The sequence below is a fragment of the Dendrobates tinctorius genome, unplaced genomic scaffold (assembly GCF_039654945.1).
Source record: "Dendrobates tinctorius isolate UK_male_01 unplaced genomic scaffold, ASM3965494v1 ptg000027l, whole genome shotgun sequence".
NCBI classification, from domain to species: domain Eukaryota; kingdom Metazoa; phylum Chordata; class Amphibia; order Anura; family Dendrobatidae; genus Dendrobates; species Dendrobates tinctorius.
The window spans coordinates 17963540-17988400 of NW_027361695.1; the positions used below are offsets into that span (position 1 = coordinate 17963540).

The following is a 24861-nucleotide window of genomic DNA, read 5'->3' on the forward strand; positions in this document are numbered from 1 at the left end:
TGGAGAGATCAGTTTCATCACCGATTCTACATTAGGGTTAATTTGCCACCATTCTAAGCAATCAGATAAATAAAAGTCAGATATGAATTGATGCGAACAGTTTTCTCTCCAAAAATCAAAAATGTCAGAAAAATAATACTGCGATGGGAATTAAGAGCGTTTGCTATGGAAACACAATTTTATGTTTAATATCTATGATGAAGATAAGAGCACATTACCCGGGTTCATAAAAAGAAAAGCAGATTGAACCTGTTGCCTCATACAAAAGAGGATTCCTTGCGTGCTCTCTTATAGGGAAACTCCGATACAAAAATTTGAAAATTGTTATTATTCCTTACGCAGTCCTTCAAGACTAGAAGTCGGGGATAGCGGTAAGATATTGTAAGTTGGTCAAACGTGAAAGTCATATCCATCTTAGGCTCTATTCACACTTTATTTTACTATGCATAGGGTGGGAAAGGTCTAGTGTAGTGTGCATGCATGGCCACTGGCCCTTCCAATGAGGCATTTTAAGTTTTGACAACCTGGTCTTCAGTTTTCAGGAGCAAACCGTTTCCCAGCCTCCCGGCTTCCTGCACGCCTGATGATTGACTGTCACACACAGTGTAGGACAGACTAAGTGCAACACAAAGGGACAAGGGGAAGCAGGGAGTGGAGACCCCTAGGCAGATCTAATATCACCCTGTCTGCCCTAAGGCTAGTTTCACACTAGCGTTTATTCCATGCAGCGCACGGCGCCGCTTAGCCCCGCCCCTTGCCGGCTCCCTGCCCGCCCCATCCGGTCATCGCCGCCTACTATCGCACATGGACGCATGCGATCTGCGCACCCTATCTTTAGCATAGGGTGCGCAGATCGTGCTCTGGCCGTGCGCTAGTAGGATTTTAGCGTGTCCTGCGCACTTTTGAAGGTGCGCCTGTGTGCGCCGAACGCAGCATGTTGCATTTTGGCGCGCTCGGCGCACCTTCAAAAGTGCGCAGCGCACGCTAAAATCCTACTAGCGCACGGCCAGCACACGATCTGCGCACCCTATGCTAAAGATAGGGTGCGCAGATCGCATGCGTCCATGTGCAATAGTAGGCGGCGATGACCAGATGGGGAGGACAGGGAGTCGGAAGGGGGCAGGGCTTAGCGGCGCCGTGCGCTGCATGGAATAGATGTTAGTGTGAAACTAGCCTAAGAGACCCTAAATAGGTTCCTCACCTATCGCCGAGCAGGATACCTAGTCACTGTCAAACCCTAACAGTAAGCCCTGCTTAGGGAAGGAAGGGGTGAATGCTGGTCGACCCCCACTAACAGTAAAGACAGTTAGGATACACAAAACAAGGGGAACCTAAGCTTGAGTACACTCAGAGAGAAACACCATCGTCCTTCAAACTCCAAAGAGGACGCTAGCCAACTGCTGCAGCTCCAAGCCTCAACAGTAAAGTGCAAATAGAAAATAACACCTGCATCTCACAACAGGAACTTGGGAGTTACAAATACCCAGATCCAGGTGACACCATTAAGGCCAGAGGAGGTGTCCATTAGTCAGCTTGGTCATCTTCTGAGACCTTCTGCAGCCAGATGCAGTGCGACTTGTCTGCAGCCTCTGACACACCGGGGACATTGACAGCACAAACTATGCGCTAGCAGAGGTATATTTGCATAGAAGCGTAGGAGTACTGAAGCTGGCCAGATCAGTATAGCTTCAGAACAGCGCTTACCAGCTGTATAGCAAACAGCTTGCAAATGAGCGCACCATGTCCAGGAAGCTGTCCACCTTGGAGGTGGCCTTGAAGATTGGCAATGAGCTGTAGACTATGAAATTAAAAAACCCTTCATTTGGTAAATTGCAAAGTTTTTCTTACCATCCATAGTATTGATAATATCATTCTCCAGCACCAAGTTTCAAAGGCATTGGTTCTTCTTCTGTCTTGTTTCTTTATCATTCATGTTTTGCATCTGTATGTAACCACAGAAAAGACCAGGCTGTGTACGAGCCGTGTCTTATGACATGTCAAGACATATGACTCGAAACAAGGCTCACCAAGCTATGACTTGCCTACTTTGGGCACATCATACGAAGAGAGCGATCACTGCAGAAGGACAGCATGGTCGGAACAATAAAAGCAACAAGTCGAAGAGGAAGACCAGCAACCCGATGGCTTGGTACTATCAAGATAACAGAGGAGAAGACCCTGGTGGACCTCTCTAGGCTTGTACAAGATCAATCTTCTTACAGATCATTCATCCATCAAGTCGCCATGGCTCGAGATCGAGCTGAAGGTCATTAAATAAATAAAAATTGCAGTTTCTTGTTTTATAAAGCACTTTACAACATTACCCATTAATGAAGATGAAAGAACCCTTTAAATATAAAAATATATTTTCTGTTCATCTAAGGTTCCTGTTTATCAAATAACTACAATAAAAAATTTTTCCAACTAATGAATATACATGAGCCATTTATAAAGAAGTGAAAATTGAAGTGGATGTTGGAATCAAATGGGGGCGAATAGAGGAGTCGGAGTCAGAAACCCCCATCTCATCTCATTGAAACCCCCCACTAATCCCTAGATTGAAGGGTCCCAACCATTAATCAATCCATCAAGGCAGCAGTAAAGTTCAGTTTTAATACGATATGATGATAACTGAAATTCGTAGCCTGGCAATTGTTGAAATCGCCTTTTTAATTACCTTTTTTCCAAATAACATACCAATCATTCTTTCTTACCCTATCGAAACCATGAAGAGTAAACTGGAAGTTTCTGCCAGAAACATTGTAAACTTTTAGGTGTGGTTGGGATCCGTTTACATCCGTGTTTGATCAGAACTGATTTGAAATTCAGATAGTACACAATGGCTATATCAAAACTGTAGGATAAATGTGTCTTATAGTCTCTTGATCATAAGAGTACCTGTATGATGTGATGAATGCTAAATGGGGTAATGTAATGAAGAAAAGTGCAAAAAAATAATGGAGAGAAAAAAGTCACTTAGATAATAATGCAGAAAAATATTGGTTCTGACACTTTCAAGAGGATCTGGTGACAGTCTAATGTCTAAAGCAGGGGTGGACATATCATTGGTGCAACTTGTGTAGGCAGACAGGGGCCCAGGAGGAATGGGGGCCCATCTCCACCTCCAGACCAGGTGGAATTGTGCATTATAATGAGCTCTTGGACTTCAAAAGAGCCATATATTCTTGCTCAGGAGCACTGTCATGTCAGCGCCCGCTGCCGCCGCTACCTCCGCTCCCATGCCCTCTTCTCTTCCCACTCACCGACTCACGCACCGTGCTGCTTCCCCGTCTTGTCCTCCTGCCACCCGGGGGATCCAGCGTGGCGCCTCCTCGCTCCCCTCCTTCCAGGCCTGCTGCGGCTCCGTGCACATGCCTTAGGCCGCTTGCGCACGCTCCCCCACCTTCTTAACCCTCCGAGCACCTTGCCCAGAAGCATTTGTGGCCCAATCAGGTCCCGGCACAGGGTATATCAGGCTGCTCCTCCATATTGGAGGCGCCTGATTACCGTGTGCATACTGTGCGATAATCCTAGCCCTGCTTGTGGGTTCTGCCCATTTCCTATTATCCTGCTTTGTTCTGACCTTCCGCTCCATCCTGACCTTCCAGACCCATACTGACCTCCAGCTCCATCCTGACATTCCAGACCCATCCTGACCTCCAGCTCCGTTCTGACCTTCCTGTCCCGTCCAGTTACTGGTGCCTTCGGCTCCGTCAAGGTAACCTGCCTTGGTGGCCCTGTCTCCCTAGCTCCGTCTGGGGGCCTGAGCCGTCCCTCTTGGTGCCAGCTGTCGCGGTACTAGACTCCCTCGGGTCTGCCCCTAACGATCCCTGTATAGGGGTTGGCATCACCTGGTCCGCTCGCTCGTGGGAGCTTCAGTGCCGTGACCCAGAGGGTCCACTCTCGGGAGCACGTCATTCCCTAGGCGTCACAGGCCCTTTTTTGTCTGTGTCCACCAGTGGTCTAGGTAGACTTCCAGACAGTATCCAATATCTGGCATTAGGAGTAGCAAGGACCCCAAAGATTGAGTTTTAACCTTTTGGATTTTTGGTCTCTTTCGAAGTGAACTGATGTGGCAACTTTGAGATTTTTACGGACAGCTTGAAAGGATATCCTGATAATGAGCGAATGAATTCACAGGACCATGGTCAAGTGTCCAGGGTCCCATGGTTGCCAAACAGGAGCCACCACCTACTTGTCGCCATCCACGTCTCCACATTTGATTAGCTGGCCTAGCTGGCATGCGTCACGCCACAACAATAATGTTGCACCAGGCCAAGTAATGAAAAGAGGAGCTGGGGATTTACTTGTTCGGCAAATTTATTCTCTCATCTCTACTACTGACCGTAGATATTTATGGTTTACGTGTAGAAGAAATCTTATCTTACATGTTTTGGCATGCAATCATTAATTTTGCTAATGGTTGTCATGCAATTCGCCAAGATTCGCTGCTTTCAGCTCCTTTTACAATTGACAGATGTGCTCGATGGCAGGCAAGTCCGGAGATGCTGCCATGGTATCACGTTTAGGCCACACAAGCTGCTTAAAATAGCACCGGCAACATACGACTTAGCATTGATGTGTTGAAAAACTACTCCTATGACACTTTGGAGAAATGTCTGTACCCCTGGTTCTACCAGCAAATGGATGTAACTCCAAGCTGTTAGTGCACTTTAAATGGAGACCATAGGGATCCTGCTAGGGGCAGAGATATCATTGGTGTAACCTGTGCAGGGGCTCAAGCAGTAAGGGGGCCCAATTCTACTTCCAAATCAGGTGGAATTTTGCAGTATGATGAGCTATGGAGTGCAGCGGACCCATATATTGTTCTTGCACAGGGGCCATCTTCTGTCTATGTTTGCCGCCAGTGGGTCCGGCTATCATACATTATGCCACTCCACTCCACACTCCCGGGAGCAGCAGTGGATCTCAGTGATTTGCATTCCCAAGTGTATTTAGCCTGGCAGAACATTTCCCCGATAACCTCATTTATAGCAGACAAGGCATACAGTGGCATGTAAAAATTTGGGAACCCTTGGTCAAAATAACTGTTATGGTTAAGAAAGTTGAAAATGAAATGATCTTTAAAAGGCCTAAAGTTAAAGATGACATATTTCCTTTTGTATTTTACACAAAAAAATAAAAATATGTTGTTTTTTTTCAGTTTATACATTGCAAAAAGGGAAATGGGCCAATACAAAAGTTTGGACACCCTTGGATATTTACTTTGACCAAGGTTTCAGACCTTAATTAACCTGTTAGGGTTATGGCTTGCTCACAATCATCACTAGGAAAGGCCAGGTGATGCAAATCTCCCAGCTTCATAAAAACCCAGCCTCCTCTAACCTTGTGCCAAACAACAGTAACTATGAGTTCTTCTAAGCAGCTGCCTAGTACTATGAAAATTAAAATGGGGAGGCCCACAAAGCAGGAGAAGGCTGTGATAGTGTAATTAAGAAATGGCAGTTAACAGGAACAATGGAGGTCAAGATAAGGTCTGGAAGACCAACCAGAATTTCAGTAAGAGCGGCTCGTAGGATTTCTAGACAGGCAAATCAGAACCCCCACTTGACTTTAATAGACCTTCAGAAAGATTTTGCAGACTCTTGAGTTGTTGTTGCGCATTGTTCTACTGTTCAGAGACACCTGCACAAATATGGCATTCATGGAAGAGTCATCAGAAGAAAACTCCTTCTGTGTCCTCACCTTAATGCATTCAATGAAATTTCAACTAATTCTTAAAACATAACACCATCTGTAAAAAAGCTGATGTTTTAAACAGGATGGCTTCTACAAATGGATAATGATCCTAAACACAATTCAAAATCCACAATAGACCAAATCAAAAGGCATAAGTTGAAGGTTTTACAATGGCCCTCACAGTCCCCTGATCTGAACATCATTGAAAATCTGTGGCTAGACCTCAAAATACTAGTGCATGCAAGACGACCCAGGAATCTCACAGAACTGGAAGAATTTTCCAAGGAGGAACGGCTGAAAATCTCTCAGACAAAATTAAAAGACTCTTGTCTGGCTACAAAAAGCGTTTACAAGATGTGATACTTTCAAAAAGGGGTAATAATAGTAGTAGCCATGCTGAAACTTTTGCGTTACTCATTTTAATTTTTGTAGTATTTAAAATGTAAAATAAGAGATTATATACGGTATATTTTTGTAATTTGTAAACTGTTAAAAAATGACAATTATTTTTTGTCTTCTATACAAAGGAAATGTGTCCTCTTTAACTTTAGGCCTGTGATTTCCACAACTCTTCTTTTTGGATGTTCCAATCTCAGTGTTGCACAGTCTTAGTAAGGTAGGTATCTTGTGTTGTCAGATCTGGTGACAAGATCAACTTTGAATATATAAATGGGGAATTGATGTCTTTCAGGGACTTCTTGTATGGAAGCATCTGGAGGGCCGTATGTTCTCTATCTGTGATGTCATTTTATAATGCACACAACATTGTGCCGGCGATCAATTCCTGCTTATTAATAGCTTTATGCTTCAGCTGAGGTCGGTTCTAACTTTATTTGCATAGCATTTCCATTATTTCTTTATTATTCGCATAAACTGCACCAAATTTATCAGATTTAATTAGGTTGTCTAGGACTGCAGCAATAATGACATCTCTTAAGAGCTCGGGCACACGATCGTATTTTCGGTCCAACTGCGATCCAACAAAGCAAAGGATCGCGCTCGGACCAATGGTAGTCTATGGGGCTCTGCACATGTACAAACTTTTCTTCAAACCAAGCCGTTCCGAGGGAAAAGTCACAGTAGAGTTTAGTCTGATATTCGGATACTCGGCCGTGCAAGTCAACATTGGACTGCACACGGATGACATCTAAGAGTAGTCTGATTTCCAAGGACTGTCAGAATAGAAAAGATGGAGAAAATGTTTTTTCCATCCTCTCCATATCCGAGAAAATCTGATCAGTGTTTGACCAGAGTGTGACGATCATAATCGTCCCGATTCTCTTGGATGAGAGAATGTATGCTGGCGTGACCCTAGCCTAAGGATAGGTCATGGGTATCCGATTCAGAGACGAAAAGTGCAGGGTTGAAGTCGCACCCGCAGCCTAGAGCTGCCCAAAAGGTCCATTTGGCCTATATGAGAAGACCAAGTCTATTGAAGACCATGATAGTTGGGGGTCCTGTTGGAGATTTTCTATTAGCGCCTACAAGCTTAAAGTTACACCCATCATCTAATTGGTGGGGTTCTGACACACGGCACCCCACTGATCATCTGTTACTTTGTCCCTCGGGAGACTGAAGTGTATAGTATATAGAGAATACAGAGCAGGGTTATGAAGTTGGAATCAGTGTCCATTATGGCGGACTGACTTATGTACATGCTCAGTAGTTAGGCCGTGCTGTGGAGTCAGAGTTGGGGAAATTGAGAAGTCGGAGGTTTGGCTTACTGACTCCACAGCCCTGATGTAGAGCTATGTAGACTGTGTAATGGTCGTTCTTGGATACTGTAGCCAAGCTCCCATTCACTTCCCTCCGCATGCCGGACCGCTACCTACCTGATATTGATGACCTTTCATAGGGATAGGTCATCAATATCGTAGTCTTGAAGTAAGCCTTAGCCTGATGCCTTTTATTTTCCGTAAATTCTTCAATCTACGGTATTGGTTTACCATTTCCAGAAGTCTATTTATTACCTGTTTACCCTAAAGGAGCAATGATAATAATATGTGTATAAACGTTATAGTCGAAGTGCCAAAATCAGCCAAGGGTGGGATTTCTGGGAGAGGGCGCTTTGCTTTAGCTATGGATACAGTACTTGGGCAGCAGCTTTAGAAAAGATGCAAAGAAGAATGAAGATAACTCCGCTCAGAAGCCAGAACCTGATTGATATTATCATCGATTTCACTTGGAACCTGTGAATTTGTCCCTTAGTGTGAATTCTGCCGTTCCTCTGATGAAAGAACGAGGAGGAGGAGGAGGAGGAGGACGCTCTTGCCCACTTACAAGCAATTATGTAAACAGCGTGATGAGCTGAAAAGTGCTGGAGAAATGTCAGGCAGTGAGTTGTGTTAACCCTACATGCAAGAATGACACTAGAAGAAATCTCTAATAATGATGATATGAACCAGCGGAGGGGGCGACCGCAACTCAACACGGAAAGGTCAACCGCTCCATTGGAGAAGCCAAACCACCAATGCGTCCTATGAATCTTGAAAGACCATTAAAATTGCTACCCACTTCTGCATTCAAGTAGTAACATTTTAATATTTTGTTGTACATTTATGCACAAAGTTATTTTACAATATTTTTAATTCTTGTTTTAAAAAAAAAAAAAATCATTTTTCTTTTTATACCTATTTTATATGTATTTTAATATTTGTTATATACAGCATTGTGGCAAGAGCTGTGCTGGATTCGAAGAATATGCAACTCCTGACTCTCAATATATCTCTTAGGCCCGATAAAGCTGGTGTACTTACTGTGAAAACAAGTATCAGAACGGCTGCATAGTCCTATAGAAGCTTAGCGCAATCTCTACCCACTTATGATGATTGACAGCTCCTCAGAGTTCCTCCTCCTTGCTCATGCTGAAATCTCACTCTGCTCGGTGCAAGCTGCAGCTGTCAGCTAGGCTGGGCGAGCTGAGAGTGGACTCATGAGCTCTGTCCACTTATAAAATGCTCATCTTAAAATTGGGCTCAAACAAATATTCTAACGTTGATTTTTCAAACTAAGTACACCAGCCTCATTAGGTCTAAAATATCTATATAATAATGAATGTTGTTTGTATTGTGAAATCTGATGACTGATCACAGCAGCTGGTATTTGTATTTTGTGGTTAGCACTACATGGACCAGCCGTGAGGAGGCTGCAGGTAATAGATGAGAGCTGGAGAATAGGGGAGCAGCATGGCGGCAGTGTGAGCGAACAGTGAATTGTATGGTGGAATTACAGTGTAATGCGTCCCATGTAGAATCAAATCCCATCTACCTAACACCCCTAACACATAACAGAACACCTCGATACACCCCATAATCTGTATTAGCATCATATGACCCCTTCATGTGTCCTAAGCCTCCCGGGAGCCCATATGATCTAGATTTTACCATGATGGCACCTCCAGGGCAGGAACAAGAATAAGGGATGGGGCAGCTACAATGGGCTCTGCAGCTTCCTCATCCACAGATCCTCCTTGGACAAAGTGTTTCTTAAGAACACTCGCTTCTTTTTTGTCCCTTTCCCCCTTTCTTAGCATCACTTTAATATAACTTTAATTAATATCTACAATATCAAGACAAGAGCTGCACAAAACCTAAAAAATATGCAGCTCCTGACCTTAATCTGATGAAGCTGGTGTACTTACTTTGAAAAAAATGCTTTATCAGTTTTTTTTATTATGGGATACTGTGCATGCTCAGATAACACCTTGCTGTTGCTATAAAAAAAAAGATGCATGGATGGATCTGATTTTTTGATTTCTGAAATTTCTACAGCCTTTCTGCCATGTGTGGACTTGATGATTGCCACCAGGAGCCCTAAAGAATGTATATCGTCTTAAAATAAGATGTTCTTAGGTGTAAAGTGATTTCAGACTATTTTGCTTACCGCCGGCCTGTAACCGTAGAGCCCTCTTCCTTTATCTCCCTATAGCCCTCCCCTCCTCTCCACGCTAACGGTACCATCTGTGCGCATCCTGCCAAATGTTCATTTTGTAAGCGCCATCCCTGCCAGCTCCGTGGACTGATATATTCCTCGCCAGGCTGCTTCCATTTCTGTAAATCATATTTACTTTATATTAACTGCATTTGCATAACGAGGTGTTTTACAATAGGTTTTTTTTACGATCCTGGAAATCAGCTGGAAGGTAAATGGCGAGATATCATTACGACAAGTGTTTCATAGCGGGATAATCAGATTTCAATTATCTATTCAATGATTCCTTTGCCTGTTTGCACTAAGACATAGATGTACCCATACACAGACCGTTCTTTATTTTTAGATATTAATTATTTTGTACCGTAGATATTACTCAGAAATAATACGCCTATAATACTCAAATAATATTCCCGAAAATTAATACGAGGATCGTTGCATTAATGAAACCCACTGGTGTCCCAGTTCATGTGACCATAGTAGATATTCCAAGTACAGCTGAAACCAGATGTTTCCATACACTATATAAAAAGACACATCTGCATGTTTTTTTCAATATCTGACATGAAATCAGAATAAACCTTTTCCCATTTTAGGTCAGTTAGGATTACCATAAAGTCAAAAGTTCACATACATTTCATTAATATTTGGCACCATTGCCCTTAAACTGAATGACTTGGGTCACACGTTTGGGATCTCCTTCCACAAGCTTCTCACAATAGTTGGTCGGAATTTGTGCCCATTCCTCCTGACAAAACTGGGGTAACAGATCCAGGTTTGTAGGTGGCCTTGCTGGCACCAGCCTTTTCAGCTTTGCCCATACATTTTCTATAGGACTGAGAGCAGGGCTTTGTGATGGCCACTCCAAAACATTGACTTTGTTATCCTTAAGCCACTTTGTTACCGTTTTGACAATATTCTTTGGGTCATTGGCCATTTGGAAGACCCATTTCCACCCAAGCTTTAATTTCCTGGCTGATGCCTTGAGATGTTGCTTCAGTATTGCCACATAATCCTCTTTTCTCATGATACCATCTATTTTGTGAAGTGCACCAGTCCGTCCAGCAGCAAAATAACCCCACAACATGATGCTGTCTCCACCGTGTTTCACAGTTGAGATGGTGTTCTTAGGCTTTCAAGTTTCACCCTTTTTCCTCAAAATGTAATGATGGTCATCATACCCCAAAAATTCAATTTTAATTTCATCAGACCACAGGACATTCTTCAAAAAATAATTTCTTTGTTCCTGTGTGCATTTGTAAACATTAATCTGGCTTTTGCATGTTTCTTTTAAGTATTGGCTTCTTCCTGGCAGAATGGCCTTTCAGCCCATATTGATACAGTACTTGTTTCACTGTGGATATTGGCACAATCTTACCAGCTTCCACCATCATCTTCACAAGGTCTTGTGCTTTTGTCCTTGGGTTGTTATACACTTGTCTTTCCAAAGCACATTCATTTCTGGGACACAGAACCCATCTCCTTCCTGAGCGGTGAGATGGCTGGACATTCCCATCTTGTTTGTACTTGTGCATAATTGTTTGTACAGATGAATGAGGCACCTTCAGATATCTTGAAATTGTACACAAGGATGAGCCAGATGTGCAAGTCCACAATTCTCTTCCTGATATCATTGCTGATTTCTTTAGACTTTCCCATGATGCTACACAAAGAAACAATATGTTTCAGGTGTGCATTAAAATACATCCACAGGTGTGTCTCTAATTAACTCAGATGTTGCCAAAAATCCTATCAGAAGCTTCCAAACACATGGCATCATGATATGGGCAATCCAGAATTGTTTAAAGGCACAGTAATCTTAGTGTTACGTAAACATTTGCCTTTGCAGTAAGTAATAAAAATGGCTTAAACCATTCTCTCTCCCTCATTATTCTGGCATTTGGCAAATATTAACTAGCTGAAGAGCCCAGCGTTGCCTGGGCATAGTAACTAACTGTGGTTATAACAAATTATGATGATTCTATTGCACATAAAAACATTTCACATCATATATTCAACACTACAGATTTGCAGCACAAATTAACTAAACGATTACCCAAGTATTGATAGTATTTTATTTTCAACTCATTCAAGATTTTTGGTTTTTCCTTTCGGTGCAAAGATGAACAGATTTTTGGCAGTTCCAACTCTTGTACAGACCACGTAAAGTTGACCATGAGAAAAGCATAGAGATTGCAAATCGATCCCTACTACTTTCAAGGACTGTTCCTGAGCATTGTTAATGGACATTGCAAATAGCAGTTGAATTGGAAACTGGAGGCGTATAAAATCAAAAAACAAATCAGATGGAATGAGTGGAATTCTTGGAATGAAAATGTCCTCTCCTTTGGCACATCCTGTTTCTGAGCTGTGTATCTAACCCTATCCTGTGTGATAATGTCTGCTGAGCTGTGTACCTAATCCTCTCCTGTGTGATACTTTCTGCTGAGCTGTGTATCTAATCCTATTGTGTGTTACTGACTGCTCAGCCGTGTATCTAATCCTATCCTGTGTGATACTGACTGCAGGGCCATGTATCTAATCCTATTCTGTTTGTTACCATCTGCTGAGCCGTGTATCTAACCCTATCTTGTGTGATACTGTGTGCTGAGCTGTGTATCTAATCCTATCCTGTGTGATACTGTCTGCTGAGCTGTGTATCTATTCCTATCCTGTGTGATACTGACTACTGAGCTGTGTATCTAATCCTATCCTGTGTGATACTGACTGCTGAGCCATGTGTCTAATCCTCTCCTGTGTGATACTCACTGCTGAGCTGTGTATCTAATCCTATCCTGTGTGATACCATCTGCTGAGCCGTGTATCTAACCCTATCTTGTGTGATACTGTGTGCTGAGCTGTGTATCTAATCCTATCCTGTGTGATACTGTGTGCTGAGCTGTATATCTAATCCTATCCTGTGTGATACCATCTGCTGAGCCATGTATCTAACCATATCTTGTGTGATACTGTGTGCTGAGCTGTGTATCTATTCCTATCCTGTGTGATACTGACTACTGAGCTGTGTATCTAATCCTATCCTGTGTGATACTGACTGCTGAGCCATGTGTCTAATCCTCTCCTGTGTGATACTGACTGCTGAGCCGTGTATCTAATCCTATCCTGTGTGATACTGACTGCTGAGCCGTGTATCTAATCCTATCCTGTGTGATACTGACTGCTGAGCCATGTGTCTAATCCTATCCTGTGTGATACTGACTGCTGAGCCGTGCATATAATCCTATCCTGTGTGATACTGGGCTCCCCCTGCAGTCTGTGTCAGAGGGTGGTCTGTGTTGGCACAGTAATAAATTGTGTTATTTCCAGCTTTACAGAAGGACGATAACACCATAGAAATGATAAGAATAATAGGCCAAATTGTTTGGTGAATTGGAACACGCATGGTTAAAATTTCGCCTCACAACATAGCCTATGACGCTCTCGGGGTCCAGACGTGTGACTATGCAAATTTTGTGGCTGTAGCTGCGACGGTGCAGATGCCAATCCCGGACATACACACATACATACATACACACATTGAGCTTTATATATTAGATTAAGGTAATCCTAATTGACCTAAAACGGGAAAGGTTTATTCTGGCTTCATGTCAGATATTGAGAAAAGCATGCAGATGTGTCTTTTTTTTAATAGTGTATGTAAACAGGGACAAAAACTTTTTGTCCCCAAAAATGTTTTTTATTGTTAAAAAAACAAATAAAAAAAACCTCAAAGCGTTTTGGCTGGTAACAGCCTTCCTCAGGTCACCTATTCTCTGGATAGTGGTTGTATAAAAATATGAGCCTGACCATCAAGATGAATGACGTCAGCCTCAAAACTCTGCTAGTTTGGACCAGTGCGGTGAGGTCCTTGTCCAAAAAACCCCCCCACAAGTGGCTTATTTGAAGATCTCTTCATTACAATTATCCATCCTTATGGTCTATAGTCATTCAGTGCCGTTCAAGTACGCAGTGCAGGCAGAACCAATGTGCTGAGCGAGACTCATGAGAAATGTTCCCTCTTCATCTGGGCATCGGGCCAGACTCCTTTCTTCACCGTACGGCTTGCTTCTTTATACGTAGCCAAACGTCCCTCATCTCTGACAGATTCACTCAGACCATTGAAAACGAGGAAATAAAAACTTTTTTCTTTTTTTTTTTTCTCAAAGCCTGGAAGCCAGGCCTTTAGGAATCTGCATTACACCATACGCCAGCGGCCGGAGGAATACAAATGTCTTAACTATTGTTATCACACAAAGATCCACTGTTGTCGGGAACGTTACCCACTGCCGAGATTGTGCTGAGGATCTCGATCTGCATTCTGCCGGAGTTATTTAGATATTAGATTACAATGGTGCCCGCAGCGCCCGGCCAACATAGTTCTCCAGTGTGGGGTTATATATAAAGTGCATTATGTGCTTTCAAAACGAAGAATTCTGCCGTCATTCCTCTATAATTCAAGAAAACTCTAGTGAAAATGCTGGAAAATATATTTTGGGGTCTTAAAGGAGTTTTTTTTTTAAGTTTGATGGACTCTTAACATCAAAGTAGAGTTCATGTAGGAGTCAAAAAGGTTGAATCATCTTGACAACTCTTAAGCCCCTCTTAAGGTAATATTAGTTAGAACTTAAAGAGGTTGTCCAATCACGAAAGAATGCAATCACTGTGACTGCGGACTTGTGAATAATCACATCCCGCGCAGCGGCGAGACTGAGCGGTCATGGGAACACAAATATACGATATGCACATTCCCGGTCACAGCCTGACTAGAGGTCACACACGACTAGTCGGAATGTGGCTAAGAGAATGCAAATCGCATACTTTTGATCATATGACCGCTCGGTCTGGCCGCCGTCTTACCGGGAGAATCTTCATAGCGCGTGATTTGAGGATTCATAAGTCTGCAGTCATTCTATGTGATAAACCTGGACAAATCCATTAAATTCTAATTGGAGACAGACCCACCATTGTTGCATATGTAAGGAAGTGGCGGGGAGCCTCTCGTGCCTCTTCTCCCCTGGAGTCTGATCACACAATTTCATGCGGCACCTCATTGTTTATTATTGTGAAATGTAACATTTATGCACCGTAATGTCATGTACTATGTTTAGGATTAGGGATAGAAGTTAGCATAGAGTAACAGTGGTGTTAGAATAGAGGGGGCGCGCATTAGAGAGTAGATAGGAGTGTTAGATGCAGACAGCATAGGGGTTAAGCAATTGGGAGGGGTCACAGAGCAGCGGAGAGTGGGGAGATATAGTCAGGACACCTCCTGATTAGGCAGCAGAGCCCAGGTGGCCTTGCCCATGGCAGGTTGTGAGAAGCAGTGGAGCAGACAGTTATTGGCTGTGGGGATAAAGCTGTGACGGCAGTAAGGGGCCCCAAGCATAGACTAGTGCAGTCGGGCACCAGCTCAACAGGACCATCCCCAGGACGGATCCGGAGTCTATAACCGGGGCAGGAACAGCGGAGATGGCATTCCTGGAACCTTTCCCAATTGGAACCGGACGAGGGGATGACAGGGAGCTGGTGACGTCGGCTGCTTGAATGGGACACAAATTGTCCAAGGAGTCAGCAGGGATTGCCAGGTGGAAAGAAAAAAAGATTACAAAAAGAGTAGAGTCTGCCCGGAAGGCAGGGAAAGCACAGGATACGTGGCTCTGTGTGAATTGTGCTGCCAAGGTGATGAGTGCCCTTTTGATAAGTAAAGTTGAACTGTTTGAAAAAGACTGTGACTCTGAGGTGTTATGTGAAACTTGGAAACAAGAAGCCGGAGTGCCAGAACTGGAAGGAACTCTGACAGTAACCGTAAGTGTCTGCTGCGCACGCTGCATGCGCAGCAAAAGGGACATTGTGTTTTATCTGTGGGGAGCCAGGGTGTGGGAACTGTAAAGCCCGTTGCCACTACTAACCATCCTGACCGCCTTCCAGAATACTCCAAAATGCCACTAAAGGGAATCTGTGACCAAGTTTTTGCAACCCTATGTAAAAGCAGGATAATGTAGGAAAGAGACCCTGATTCCAGTGATTCATCACTTACTTTACTAGGTGCTGCAGCTTTAATTAAAGACTGTTTTCTCTGCTGCAGGTAGAGCAGTTCTCTGAATGCTGAGCTCTGTTTAACCCTGCCCACACCACTGATTGGCAGCTTTCTGAATAAACTAGGTGGGCCATTTATATGGATACACCTAAATAAAATGGGAATGGTGGGTGTACCAGATCGGCATGCTGAATTTGCAGAATGGGCGAAACAAAAATTGGAACAGGCCCCTCAGTTTACACAGAACATTGTTCAGTGATGAGGCAATCTTTTTTAGGTGGGCCATTTATAAGGATACACCTAAATAAATTGGGAATAGTGACAGTTTTCTTGCGTAGGGTGTCTTGCACTGAAATCTGCTGCAATGACCCCGGGAACTTCGTTCACCGGCCATCAACACAATTTCTATCCGCTCCTCACGTGTTAACCTCTGCAACATGTCAATGGCTGTAAACAAAAAGAAACTTGTAGATAACTCATGAAAGAATAAAGTTATGTTAAAAGCAAGCACACCATTGTTATTCTTGTGAAATTCTCAATAAGTTTGATGTGTCACATGACCCTCTTCCCAATGAAGAAAATAAAGTTGGATCCAAAATGGCCGACTTCAAATGGCCGCCAAACTTGAAAAGTTTCCCCCCTCCCATATACTAATGTGCTACAAACAGGAAGCTGATATCAATGAGCATTCCCATTTTATTTAGGTGTATCCATATAAATGGACCCTGTACTATGCATAGGCAGAATCCTGCCAATCAATGGTGGGGATTTGTTTGGATTACATGACAGCATACTAGTCTTCTAGTGATAATCTCCTGCTGATAAAACAGTGATTTCATCAAAACTACAGCAAGCAGCGTGGTAAGTGTCATAGGAATACATGTCACCTTCAGGTTCGGAGAGCTGACCGCCAGTCCGAGGATTGCAGTGCGATCCTTGCTCGAGTAATACGGCAGTCTGACTGTGCCCTAGCGTGACTCTGAACTGTCTGGAGCTTACAGCAAGAAAACAGGGCACATTACCGCAATAAACATTACATATTCTGAAAGCACAGCCCAGGTCCTATTTCAGGATGCTATTAGTATGCTATGAAAAAAAATCGCCTGATAGATACCCTTAAAGTTATCAGCACCAAGTATTTCTGGACTGATCAAAAAGTAGTAGAAGAGTGCGCCCCTCGGTCATAAAGGGTATGTAAAGGGTACCTCTCATATAAAATAACGCTATTAACCTGCACATACGGGGCTCTCAGCGCGGGCGCCGCACGGTGTCAGAAGGCTATTAACCTGCAGATTAACCCCATAGACCTTACAGCAACACAGGTGCCTACAAAATAGCAAGGACAGCATAGCAGGAAAAAGTAGAAGAAAAAAGTCACCCAACATCCATTAAACCCTTTCTTCTTTATTGGAAAATTACATTGTGTACACAAGGACCTGTTGGTGAGAAACGGCTGTCGTCCTGCAAGCATTCCATTCACCCCTGCAAACCCTAAATTTTAATTTTTCCGTAAAGAAGAAATGTTTTACAGGACGCTGAATGCGTTTTTTTCCTCCACTTTTTCCATCTTAGTTGTTGCCTGCCTTTTTTTTTACTGTGCTTCTTTCGCCAGGTGGTGCCACACTTGTCACAGGCGACAACTCTAGTTCTGTGTCCTCTGGGACTTGAGTTCATCCAGTCTAGGATTTTGGGAGTTAACTTACGTCATGGTAGTGTGTCTGCATCTCATTAGTACTGTGGTTCCTTTATGGTCCGCAGTCTGATAATGATTGATAACAACAACTCCAAGCATCTCCTTACTGTTGTTCAGGACATGCTGGGAGTTGTAGGCTCATGCAACACAAATGTATATAAGGCTGACTTGACAATACAATTGATTGCTGTACTAAGCTTGGTGATGCAATCATGTACTTATGGTGATTCTGGTGAAGTATTCATGTACTGATGATGGTATTGGTGTATTTATTTACTGATGTGGTTCTGGTGATGCAATTATGTACCGATGGTGGTTCTGATGCCGTATTTATGTACTTTGTGGTGGTTTTGGTGATTTATTCATGTACTGATGGTGGTTCTGGTGATGTATTTATTTATTGATCATGGTCCTGGTGTCTTATTTATAAACTATTGATGCCTCTGGTGTTCTACTTTTGTACTGATGATGCTTTTGGTTTCATATTCATGTACCGATGATAGTTCTGTTGATGAATACAGCATCGGAACGACCATCACTACATGAGTGTCACCAGAACCAGTGCCAGTATAAAAATACAACACCAGTTTTTTACTTTTGCTGTTTTTTGGTGAAAAAGGTAACAATTTTAGTGTAAGTGGTCGTTAGAGCTTGTTACCTAACCTATCGGATGGGGAGGGTGGGTGCATTAAGTGTCTTGTTACCTTAATCTCTGTCCCATTCTTTTGCTTCGTGGCTAAGGGTTCATCGGGGTTAAGCACCATTGGCTTCTTCTGCCTTGGGCACGAAAATACCTTGACCTGGCCCTAATAGTTTGTTCTAGTCTGCATCATGGATCAGCCACTAACTCTGTGGCCACAACCCAGAGGCCCCAGTGAAAGTGCAGATCCCTGCGCAGGAGTCAAAGGGTGAAGGCCAGAGCTACCCCTGAGATCTGGCAAACAGAGTGGCTTGTGCTAAGATTGTCTGTAGTAGTCATTTTAGAGTTGTCATTCGACCACAGGCAGACCCACGTAACAGAAATTAAACGAAACACACAATACATATGAGTGGATCCATCATTTATATAGTTTTGTGGGATTTGTTGGCACTACTTGAAGAATAATAATATTCTTACAGGTCCGTAATAGTTGTCTGTGCTGCAGGTGCCTCACCCACTCACTCTCTGCATCTACATTATTTAGGTTTGTTACCCAAATGGAAAATGAAATGTATAATAACTTGTTGGCGCACAATCCATTGGATGCTTTTAATAAGTAATGGGATTAAGTGTCTTTAGTAGCAGCCTTTGGGTTCCTCTAAGTATTCTGTTTGGCTGTGTCTTAGACATATCAAATGACTGTTGCTTTGCAGGCAAATACAGTTTCGGGTTATAAAGAGGATGATAATTAATGCATCACAACAAATTAAAGGCCGTTCGGACTTGTGACTTCTCCCTCGAAGGCAAATTCAACACCTCAAAGAGAGTCTGAAGGACACTTGAAGACCAAAACTGAAATTTTCATCTTCCATGTGCAAAAGGCCACGAGTTCGTTTTAGAGAGGTGGTGCAGAGTGACATATATAGGCACAATATGCCCTATATATTGGGAGAGGGTTCGCGCCAGTAACACTCTTTTAGTCAAAGTGAAGAGCCACTGAAAAAAATTGACTTCCCCCCGCTAATAATGTTGGCGCAGCCATATTATACGACCTTGTTGTGTTGATTTATTACGGTATTATATATAGGTCATCAATATCAGATGTGTTGGGATCCAACACCCTGGACCCTAGCCGATCCATCAGAAATCATTCACCGTATAGTAGCCATTGCTGAGAACTGCAGATCAGCTTAAATTCACATGAATAGTAGCTAATCTGCAGTTCTTGGCAATTGCCGATACACAGTGATTGGATCTGTTCGGTTCTGTTCCGCTCACTGGTTACATTTGACCAGTACTGGGATTGAAAATAGCTGATGTGAGGGTGCCAATTATTCGCCCCCCCACGAATATTATATTTATGTCCTATTTCTTTAATGAACCATTCAAATTAATAATTTTATAGTCTTTGTGCCAACATCCATGGTGGTCAAGGGTATTGAAGTGGTCAAGGACAGTATCATTGATGCTCTAGGGTAATTAAACTCTTTGTTTGCATTCCTCGTAGCCTTCAGCAGAAAAGGAGGTAACATCTACAATTCTGGAAGTATATACTAGGGAATAATTTAATTTATGTATCCCTGGTTGTCCAGGGTAGAGTTGGGAATAGTATATCATGCCTGGTTCCCAGTGGTACAGAAGCACTAGGGACACTATCTGCATGATTTCAGCCACGTATTTCATGGCTTGTCAGAGAAAAACATACTTTAAAAGCGTCCGGGACCAAGCAGAACAGGAGACTAATCAGAAAGGCCGGTCCCCAGCGGCTTCTCCCTGCCCACTCCCCCTGAGTGCATGTGTGTATAGGGAGAGACCTGTCAATCATTGGCAGTGGACAGGGAGAAGCCGCCAGGAGCCAGCCTTTCCAACAATTCTCCTGCATGGTTCCTCGCCGGCTTTTTAATATACTTTTTCTCTAAAACGCAGCAGCATTTCAGAATCAAGCAAACCTGGCTGAGATCACACAACCGGTGCCCGATGCATGCCGCCCGCTGTCCGGTTCCCTTTAATGTCTACAGCTCGGGACACTACTTGATCTGCTTCATCACTTCTTCTGTTTAGAACTCTACTTCCCCTTTAATTCATATCTCTTATTTTTCTATGACCCTTTATACTGTTATGGGCGTTTTATTCTTTCTGACATTACGCTCTCAGTTTCCATTCCTTCCATTTTTACTTTTAAGTTTCTTCTTCTTTTCAGGTTTTTTTTTCTGCTCTCTCTCTCACAACCCCCATCTAGACACAAAGTTAATATTATCCAGGACGTGTGTCATTTTATAGGACGCTGTGAACGTCTGCTAATTCCATTTATACCCTGCTAGACCCCGGAGGGCCTTTTGGCCTAGAATGACTGTGCACCTGACCGACTTCACGTAGACATCTATTCATTCTTGGGGAATTAGCGCTGATTTTAAAGTAGGTTTTCGTTGCTTTTGTAAGACGTGCAGCTCCTTCCTTTGTATTTTTCCTCCAGAAAATGGGAACAGACTACGGAATCGCCTTTTTTATTTACACCCCTGGCACTGACTTTTATAAGCAGACTATTATAATAAGAATTGTGAATATTTTATCTAGCAGCTATATATTTCATAACTAAAGGGAAACTTGATTATTAGCGTCCAAGTTCCTTCCAGAGGAGACGGGACTACAGAAACATCAACGTGCGGCTGTTTCCCATAGGAGTGAATGGAAGTTTTGTAAAAGCGTGATACAGCGAGCTACATTGTTTCCTTAACCTAGGCGTTATGGACATAGCTTATTCTGCTATACTGCCTCCATAATGCCCAGACAATTCTATGGGAGTTGCAGTGTCCCTACAACTTTCATCCATTGCTCAACTCTTCCTAGAATGTCGTGCAACTTTCTATAGATATAAGTATTCCCATCTCCAAGATCCTATCCCAATATGAGTGTAATATTAATAAAATTATCAAATACCTCCAATTAGAAATGTAGTATAGTTTCTCTGATTCACTATGTCTCTTTCCTCATGTGCAGGCATTGCAGGACCTTAGGTATCCATGGTTATGACCACTAGCAACTAGCTGTCACTATATCAGTGGTCGTAACCATGGATACCTAAGATCCTGCAATGTCTGCGCATGAGGAAAGAGACAAAGCTAATTAGAAAAACTATGCTACATTTCTAATTGGAAGCATTTGCTATTATTATTATTATTATTACACCTACTACATATTGGGATAGGATCCTGGAGATGGGAAAACCTATTTAACTTTCCAAGAAATTGACAGGGATGTTAGTTATCTGACCCCCTATCGTTAAAAACTTTCACGACACCGTGACCTGAAAAAGTTCAACACCACACATACACCTTATGGGATTGGCACTTAAAATTTCAATGTCATCTGTTGGGAAAACTCAAGAGGTCCCTGTACAGATGAAATGGTCAGGTTTGGATGATTTCCATCTCAAGGGTAACAAATAGCCCCCTAGACCTCAGCACCCGGATTGATTGATTAGGAATTCTGCTCTTACAATTTCTCAGGTTGTGTTTCTTTTCGGCATTAATGTATCGTGTGTTTTACCCGCAGCTTCTATGTACTCTGAGATTCAGAGGGAGCCGCCTGATATTGGGAGTATTTTGGCTCATCCTGACTATCTGGAATCAAACACAGAACTTATCAAGCCCAAGAAACTCTTGAATCCCGTAAAAGCTTCCAGAAGCCACCAGGAGCTCCATCGCGAACTGCTCATGAACCATAGGAGGTACGGCTTCCCTTCTTCATGACTTATCAAAGCATTTCAGTTCTCTAGCTTAAATGTTGAAGGATTATTCCCAAAATCACAAGTTGCATCACATCTGTTGAAAAGGGAATAACTTTCTGATGACCCCCAGCGATCCCGAGATCAGGGCTCCAGAACTCCTGAGAATGGGGCTCTGCAGCGCCGTTTTTGAACGGAGTAGAGGTGCGCATGCAAGACCTTTACTCGATTCATTGTCTATTGGACTGGCAGTGGAGTGCTCTACTCTACCTTCCATTAAAAAAAAGGAGAAGAGTTTGCGCAAACATCCCTCAGCCTCATTCTAGGTGGTTCCAGAGCCTCAATCTTGAGATTGTTGGTCAGACCCCTAACGATAAGCAAGTTATTCCCTATCTTATGGATAGGGGAAAACTTGATTTGGTAATTTCTGATAAAACTCATGTCTAGTGATCCCCAAATAGCCATTTTTTTTAGATTGGAGTGGGAACATGATGGGCAAATTAGCTCTCCTTTGTATTAGGACTCGTTGACACGACCGACCATATTTTCAGTCCAAGTGCTGTCCATGAAAAAATAAAGGACTGAAGTTGTTCAACGGGGCGATTTTCTTTTTTCTCTGACCAAATCTGCGTAGGAGAAAAATGGCAGCTTGCGCATATTTCTTCCGTGTGACACCCACATTCAAGTGTCTGTGAGTCCGCCAAAAAAAGAAAAAAAATCGAAATCCATTTGGAGCCACGGTATAGCGTCTGATTTTTAGGGATACTTTGAAATTTTGCAACATAGGAAACTGTAATTGGTCCTGTTAAAAAAAAAAAAAACTGCCCTTGATAGGTGGCGCTAGAGAGACGGCTTTCTTATGGAGAGGAACTTATTATTATACCTACTGCCTGGCCTATAAGATTCCCTGTCACGGCTATAGGTTGGTACTAGGAAAAAAGATGCCTCATCCAAACCCAAATCAAAGGCCTCTTACCTGCCAACCAGTACTGAATTTTGCACTAAAGTGGTGCAAAACCTCTGAGTCCCAAAGTCAGTAGATAAATGTAAGACGTATAATGTCTTTTCATTTCTTTTTTCATTGTTTTAATAATTTACATTTTGTTAAATTTTTCTTTTTTTTTTTGTTTTTGTTTTGCTTTTTGTCAAAATTGCATCTATTTTCAGAACTTGTGACTCGCATGCGCTCACTTCTCCAGTCTCTCTCTGGGTCTCAATATCTATTAACAAAGAAATGGCATATTTTGCAGAGTTGTCCTTAATGTCCCATTTATAAATATTCCTTTTGATTAAAAAAAAAAATGCCAAAAAATTCATGTAAAAAAAAAAAAGTTGGCCAAAAAGTTGTATGAAGGCAGGCTAGCCTAGGAATGGCAAAAATTCAAGGCATGCCAATAATAAAATAATCCTGCTAGTGACAGTGCGTGGTATTAGGTTACCGTCCTGATAAGACCAATTTGTTTTCTTGACTTTGCCCTTGAATACCGGCGAGTAGCTTCTGTCCCAGAACAGCGGTTGTCAGCTCAGTATCACTCTCCATTTACAAGTCAGGTAGAAGTCTGACAACAAGGTCACCAGGGAATCCTGTCCTACAAGTAACCTTTATACTCACATTTAACAGCAGAGAGACATGGCTGACACCTCATACCGTATGCATTACAGCCGCCCGCACCGCCCCGTTCAGACCCAACGGCAGCGATGATCCAATGCGGCCTTAGCACAGACATTAAGGAGTAGTCAGACGCCGGTGCCGGGTCGTCTCCAATCAGCATTATACATCATTTTTCTAATAGTGTTTCCTACAGTCTTGTTTGTTCTTTTTTTTTTTTGGCAGTTGTATAAAGGGTTAAAATTAATATTGTTAAGTACCTTATGATCACAAACAATATTAATAATTAATTAATAATTAATCAATATTCATTATTGGCCACAATCAATATTAATTTAATATATTCAAATGGTATTTATGTATTTTATTATTATTATTATTATTACTATTATTATTACTATTATTGTTGTTGTTGTTATTGTCATTATTGTTGTTATTATTATTATTATTATTATTGTTGTTATTATCTATTTATGTTGTTGATGTAAGTTCAGAAAAGTGCATCGGGTAATAGTTGAGGAAACTGAACAACTCTTTTAAAGGCCATATACAGTCACCAAAGCAGAGATTTTCTTTGTGTTATTGTACGTTTGCTACTTTAAATACAGAGTTAAGCAACTTTCAAGAGTCCTCATTAAAAAAAAGTTTCTACTGGAAGTCATTGATCCAGCTGTGTGAGGGCTTTGGCAAAACTGATACAGATCAGTCAGAACTTGTGGTGCTGATGGCTCTTTCTACTCCCCCTTTTCCTTTTCTCAGTGTGAGTGTTAGTAGGAGGAAGGAGTTTTCCACACTGTGGACAGGGAAGAAAGGTTGTATAGTGTAAGTGAGGGCAGGGAAAATAGGATATAGACAAGGACGAAAGCACATGGAGAGGAAATAAGTGCAGGATAGAAGCTGTGCTATGGATATGTTTTATATACACTGATGAGCAAAAGGGTAACGATGTTTTGAATGTTTGAATTTCAGGCTCCATATCTCACCATCCACTACTGCTTTGAACGTGAGACCACCATCATTTTATAGACAATCATCTTGGCTATCTCATACGTAAATGTGACTTGTAACTATTTAGCATATGATTAGTTATGCCGATTCTTGTCGTGTCCCTGCATTGTTACTGTTTTGCTCCCGGTGGAGGAAAAATCTTTGTCTTCCTGAACACAACGAATTACAACCTGCTCTCACATCCCCTAACAGCTCAGTGTGTTATTGGGTTGGTTTCCAAGCGAAAGGTCACTGGTTCAAATTGAGGAGCAGCCATGAAGGAGATTTCCCAAGAAAAGAGAAACAGCATCATCCAGCTCATCGATAGATGTCTCTTGGCCAAAAAAATTGCCAAACTGCATCATGTGAGGTCATGACAGCTGGAAGCATACGGAATGAAGTCGTCCATCCATTCCGGAGCCAAGAGGTGGACGTCCAGGCAAAATATCAGTCAATAAGTCGGCTCATCCCAAGGTCTATCCGTTCTGGAGCGACAAACGCGGCAGTGGAGGAGGCTCGTATGCTTCATAATAGTGAGATC

At 42.5% G+C, this 24861-nt stretch overlaps 1 protein-coding gene across 1 annotated transcript in view; it reads left to right on the forward strand.

Annotated features, from left to right (window-relative positions):
• The window catches only part of FAM107A (family with sequence similarity 107 member A), a 70142-nt gene that overhangs the window by 22814 nt on the left and 22467 nt on the right, over nt 1-24861 (forward strand). Inside the window, exon 2 of the mRNA XM_073569814.1 lies at nt 21553-21727. Within this exon, the coding sequence (XP_073425915.1) occupies nt 21553-21727 (175 nt within the window). The remainder of the gene's footprint in view (nt 1-21552; nt 21728-24861) is intronic.